Raw genomic sequence first — 6,235 nt, 5'->3', positions numbered from 1 at the left:
TTTACTCCAACTATATATTTTGGGGGGGTCAAAAGCTAATTATAAATGGTCATTACTTTCTATGTTCATTTACGCTTAATCTGTCTTTTACCCTGTTGCTGTCTCTGAATAAATTTTATACTAATCCACCTGATTTTTTTTTTTTTGTCCACATGTGCATTGACTTAAAAATAATTATTTATGATTCTTTTTATTCCACAGAGGAAAACTGCACCTACTTCAGGCACTTCAATCCAGGACAAGACGCTGAGATATTTGAATATAAAACACAAAAAGGTATGCTGACTTTCTCTCCATCTTGTTGAAACATTAGAGAAAAAAAGCCCCCCCCCCAATTCATTTTGTAAATAAATCTCATTTTGTGTGTGACATGGAATGTCAGACAAGTCATCCTTCTCTCTTTTGTTGTTGTGTGCTCTTCGGTGTGGACACAGTAATGTTTCAGTTCACTGCACAGTCGGTGTCCCTTTCTCTTTTGTCTACATGTCGTCCAGCTGACTGAGAGTCACTGTGCATGAAAACACATCATATCACATCACCTCTTTGCACAAATAGACACACTAGTAATGCACTGAAACATTTTGTAGCTTAATTCTTTTTTTTTTTTTGGTCATGTGATTGAAACCTACTCTGGAAAATTTCCGGCCGAAAACAATTCTCCAGTGATCTTCAAAGACTGCGGTTCATTAAAGTTGCAGGGTTCATACCATGGGCGCTAACAATGTTTCATAAACGTTACTTTTAGATAACAGCACAAAAGATGTCCACTTCACACAATTAATAGTTCATTTATCTCTGGTCTTGCTCCACTCTCACCCATTTGCTTCATCTTCCATCCTTCCAGCCTCACTTCAATGACCCTGACAGATCTGGGGTCCCCCTGAGCCTCTGTGTTGGGGGGAGGGGAGCACTTGTGGAGCACATTCAAACCCAATGAATGGGGTGTACATTTGAACAGCGTGAATAGCGCACTTCTACCAGCTTCTACTCCAAGATGTTCATGCAAGCATTTAAGGGAACGCCCTCACGCTCATATGGGGGAGTCCCTGCGCTCATGGGCAGCCCTCAAGAGATTTTGAAGTCTGCTCGAGCACTGGCTTAAGTTCCTTGTGGCGTTCTGCACTCTTGACTGAGTCACTTGGCTGTACATCGGAGCGGAACAAACATGATGGATGGATGTCACCACAAGCACATCTGTCCACACAGCTTCTGTCTTATCCATAAGTAGGTTGCCACCATGAAGTTACTGAAGTGTGGGGAAAGTCTGAGAAAAGGGGAGTCAGTGTAGTAGATCTGAGATTTTGAAGGTTCTGATTAAGGCAACAATATTATTAATAATAATCAACCTATTACAATGTGTATACAAGCCATGGTGTGTCATTTCTTTTACAGGACAGTTTCCCTTATCGAGGCGTTTTTCAGTAAAGATTATTTTCAGTAAGCTAACTTCTCTCTACACTGACCAAAACCAGCTTTTTGTAGTGTGTTGTGTTCCTTACTATTATAAAGAACCTCGTTTAGTTAAGTCTTATGGAGTGTTAATCAATCATATGTTTTCATCTGGCGCTGCTGAGGGTTTATCCATATCCAGCTGACGAAGGTCAACTCAGAACTCTAGTTTCATGATGCAGAGTACAGTTGTTTAAATGGAGTTCTGCAGAGAGTCAACACTTGTCCTGTTCAGATAAATGACATGAGTTTGATCATTTTAAAAAGTAGAGATTATTTCCAAGTAGACAAAAAAAAAACTGGTTTGAGGGGAAAAAAAAAACTGTTAAAAATATTTCCACTTAGATATTTATGTAGACGTCTATGAACTGTATTCTTCCTCCTCTTCACTCGTTAGGGAGTTGCTTCAGCAGATCATCCGCCTCCATCTCATCCTATCCCAGCATCCTCTTTGATCACACCAACCCTCTGCACATCCTGCTTCACTACACACCTGAACCTTCTCTGCTCTCTTGCTTTGTTTCTCCTTCCTGGCAGTTTCGTATTCAACATGCGTTGTTCATTTGACGTCAAAGTAAAGCAGTGTACACATCTGGCGTGGAACAGTCAAATCAGTCCTTATCTCAAACAACCATGAATAACCATAAAAAATAAAGGTGTTTATAAAATTCATAATGATGACGTGAAAGTTGTAGATTAAAAATGTCAGAGGGAAGAAATTTGCTTTGAAAGTGACCGACTAGCTGTAACCTTATCAGTCTGGTCAGACTTCAACTTTGTTTTCCATTGTTTAAAAAAGCTATCTACTGCAGGTAAGATATCAACTGCTCATTAATGCTCTACAGAATCACTCTTCAAAAAATCTGAACTATCTCCCAGTTCAAAATGTTGTACATGCTAGAAAAGACTGTAGGAGGGAAACTATGCTGCAATAAAAGTGTTGGAACAGTTCCACTGGTGTAGTTTAGAGCCATCAAACATCTGTCTGATAAAGACTGTGGTCTAACAGAAAACTAAACATTAAAATCACAGTAAATTGGGAATTTTGACCATCGGAGACAAATAGCCTGGTGTCTCTCCTGAACCAGATCAGATGATAAGTTGCTAAACAGAAGCTAAAACCACAACATCAAACAGTACATGCAGAGGAAATTAGGCGCAGAGCATCTAAATGCTAAAATTACAAAGGTTGCAATGAGTGTTTTTTTTATGTACAGATGTTTTGCTGCAACCCTGAGAAGAACCAATATGGAGGGAAAGACAGATGTACAAAAAAAAACTTCATATAAACATATAGAGCAAAAAGCAAAATGCTAAATGCCAAGGATCAAGACTAATGGGAAAAGCTTTATGGGGCAAAAAATAAAGCAAAACAAATAAATAAATGAGAGCTGTGAAGTGACCAAGTGTCAAAATAAAAAAAACAGAACCTTTATTAAATCTCTGCGTGTCAGGAGATATTTCAGTGTCTGCACTGATGCTTGCTTTCCATCCCGAGTTGAATAATTCCATCAAAAAGAACATGAGAAACATTCAAATCTTCAGAATCTCTTCAACCGTACGGGTCTTATAGCAACAAATGTAAATATCTGAATGCAAAAAGATGCTTTTCAAATAAACTCTCAGAGCAATGTAAAATATGTCATTGTATTAGGATGATAAGTGTTTGAAAAAAAAAACAGAGATATTGCATTTCCTTCAAAAATGCAGTGTGAATGGTTATTGCAGAAGAACTTGCTGACAAACAGCTGAAATTAGCTTGAAATGCAGCTGAAAAGGAAGAACAAGCCTAAATTAGCAGAAGAAAGCAGAAAGAACATATATTTTCTGAATTAGGTTTAAAAAACAACAAATAAGCACCATTTTTTTGGGGGGGGGGGGGGGGGGTAGCTACAAAAGTTGGAATTAGCAAAAAACTGTCAGAAGAAACAGGATACAGCTGAAATGAGCTATAAAAAAAGTGGAATTGGCTGAAGAAGCTATAAATAGAAATAAAAAAATCAGACAAATGATAGAAAAAGCTAAAACTTACAGAAATAGATAGAACGAAGCATAACAAGCTGAAATTAGCATATAAAAATTAGGCTGAAACTAGCAGAAATTACCAAGAAAAACTTGAATTTATCTGAAATCAGCTGAAATTAGCTAAAAAATGCTGAAAAATGCTATAAATGTAGACCAGGCATAAATTAGCATAAGAAAGCAGAAAGAACACTTTTGCCCATCAATGATGGAAGAAGCAGAAATGAGCACAAAAAAGTGACAATTATCTGAAAAAAGCTAAAATTAGCAACAAAACAGCTGAAAAGTAGCTAAAAAACAGAAAGAAGCTTAAATTACTAGAATGACGTGGAGACAGCACATTTTTGCTGATTTAAACTGAAACAAGTTTAAATGAGTGCAAAAAATGTGGAATTAGCTGAAAAAGTGAAAATTAGCATAACAGCTAAATATTAGCTGAAATAGCAGTAAAAGCTGAACGTGCAGAAACAAGCTGAAGCTGAAATTAGCAGAAAGAAGTTAGAAGAAGCACAAAAATGTTTTAGTTAGAGGAAAGAATCTAAAAGGAGCACAAAACAGCTGAAATGAGTTGGAAAATAGCTAAAAGAAAAAGTTTAAATTTGCATAAAGAAGCTGAAAGAAGCTGAACCAAACAAAATGTGAAAGGAGCAGTAAAAGGTTGTAAACACATCTAAAGAGTTGAAGGATGAAAAATGAGCACAATTAATTTGCTATTAGGAGAAAAAAAAAAAAAGAGAGAAAAGGCTAAATATTTCAAAAAGCTAAAGTTGCACCAAAACCAAAAAGTCAAAGCAGGATCGTCCTGAAAGAGCCGAACGTTTTGATTTATGTTTTGTTGAAATAGCTTGAAAACTGCGGGACGAGAGACGTGCCGAAAAACTTACAGGAAAAAAAAAAAAAAAAAGAATAACAATAGTGTGAATGCTTCATAAACATTCTGAAATATTCTCCGTTTCTGTGCACGAGAGTTAAACTTCATGTTTATTTCATTCAGTCCTTCAGACCGGGGAATCTTTCAGCAAAGCAAGTCATGAATGAATGAAATTCGTGAGCATGTTTCTTGTTGAGGCTCGAGTCAGTTTGTCAGAGAGCACAGTATTCAGGGTGCGGGCCCCTCCTCTGCCTCCAGCACAAGATGAAGGCTCTCCCCCCCCAAAGGGGTCCCTCTCCCACGGGCGCCGTTCACAGGCGGCACATCAAAGGCCTCGGATCTTATCCGTCCCCATGCCTATAAAACAAGCCAGCTGCTGTCCCAGTTAAAAAAGACACAACCTGTAAAAACAAAAGTATATTCATGTTCATGGTGATGACCAAGATGAATGTTTATAACTTACAGTCAACAAACCTAAAACATCAAATCTGAATGAAAAATGTTGATGGTTCAGTTTGAGTTTCCGTTTCATCTAAACTACATGGAATGAGCTGAACATCTGGTTTATAGACTTTGACTTATGAGTTTATTAAATCTGCAAAACCAGTATAAAGGAATACGAACTCAAATATCCACCATGAACAAATTTGAAGTGAATAACATCTGCCGAGAATTGATTTGAATGTTTTAGCGTGCGTGTGTGCATGTTACCAAAACATCTCATGACCTTCTGAAATAATTTTAATGAAACTAAGAACTGATCTAAAATAAAATAGCTTTACAACTCTGGTAATTTTACATATGATCCTAAAGTTTGGTGTGGTCGTAGCTGAGACTGATCCCCAACAGATGTTAAGAGCACATGAACTTACTTTGAAATGCTACTGTTAATTATTTTGGTTTAACTCTGTCTGTTAGCAAAATATCTCATAAATCAATGGACATATTTTAATTAAATGTTCAGGAAATAATCATTGATTGTGTGTTTACAACTGTTTCACATTTAGAGCAGATTCAATTCAAGATGGCTGCCACAATCAACTGACCTTAGAAAACAGAAAAAGGGCGAGAATTCAGTCAGTTTCAAAGATACTGACTGAAAAGTTAGTGTGGTAGTAGCCGAGAGTGATTCACACAATATACTCCAAGTGCAACTTACTGCACAACATCTTTGCTTGAAATTTAACATTAAATATTTGGCTCAACCTTGTTTGTTTGTTTACAAAATAGCTCATAAACCACTGGATGTATTTTTATAAAACTTTTAACAAGTACCGTAATCGATGGTTGCCTGTCCAGAACTGATTAACTTCTGGAGTCGGCCCAAATCAGGGGTCCGCAACATTTAGATCAAAAGGGCCATTTCTACTCTTCACTTACGAAATAATACGTGTCTAGAGCTGCAACACCTGCTACAACAGTGATTATCAACTGGTGGCTCATGGGCCACTTAAAATTTGTATGAAGTTTTTTTTGTTTGTTTTGTTTTGTTTTTTCCAGCAATTTGGGGTGACTTTACAAAACAAAAATTATATAATGAATTTTAACATTTATTAATATTTTTACATTTTATGGCTAAGGAAAAGACTGCATTCACAGGGGGGGGGGGGGGGGGGTATTCATACCAATTTTACCAAATACATTTTAAACTCTGAACTCTGCAAGTTTTTGATTCTTCCTTTTAATTTAAGGGGGAAAAGTATCCCAGTTTAAAGTAATAAAACATAAATTTAAATATTATCTTTATTTGTTTAAATATTAGGCAGTTTTGTTGGATATATCAATGTGACATTAAATTTTTAATTTCAAAACAACTTTTGTTTTTAGTTTAACTTTAATTAGATCGATCCATCCATCCATCCATCCATCCATCCATCCATCCATCCATCCATC

At 36.6% G+C, this 6,235-nt stretch overlaps 1 protein-coding gene across 1 annotated transcript in view; it reads left to right on the top strand.

The window, feature by feature from the left end:
* Positions 1–201: 201 nt before the first annotated feature.
* LOC119422923 (voltage-dependent calcium channel gamma-1 subunit) overlaps positions 202–6,235 on the top strand; it is a gene marked incomplete at its 5' end in the record, with an annotated part of 9,049 nt that continues 3,015 nt past the window's right edge. Inside the window, 1 exon segment of the mRNA XM_037690336.1 lies at positions 202–276. Within this exon segment, the coding sequence (XP_037546264.1) occupies positions 202–276 (75 nt within the window).

This window comes from Nematolebias whitei, chromosome 16 (assembly GCF_014905685.2).
Source record: "Nematolebias whitei isolate Nwh7 chromosome 16, NemWhi1, whole genome shotgun sequence".
In the NCBI taxonomy this organism is placed as follows: Eukaryota; Metazoa; Chordata; class Actinopteri; order Cyprinodontiformes; family Rivulidae; genus Nematolebias; species Nematolebias whitei.
Note: the sequence above shows the minus strand (reverse complement) of the source record. Positions and strands in the feature narration are given on the sequence as shown.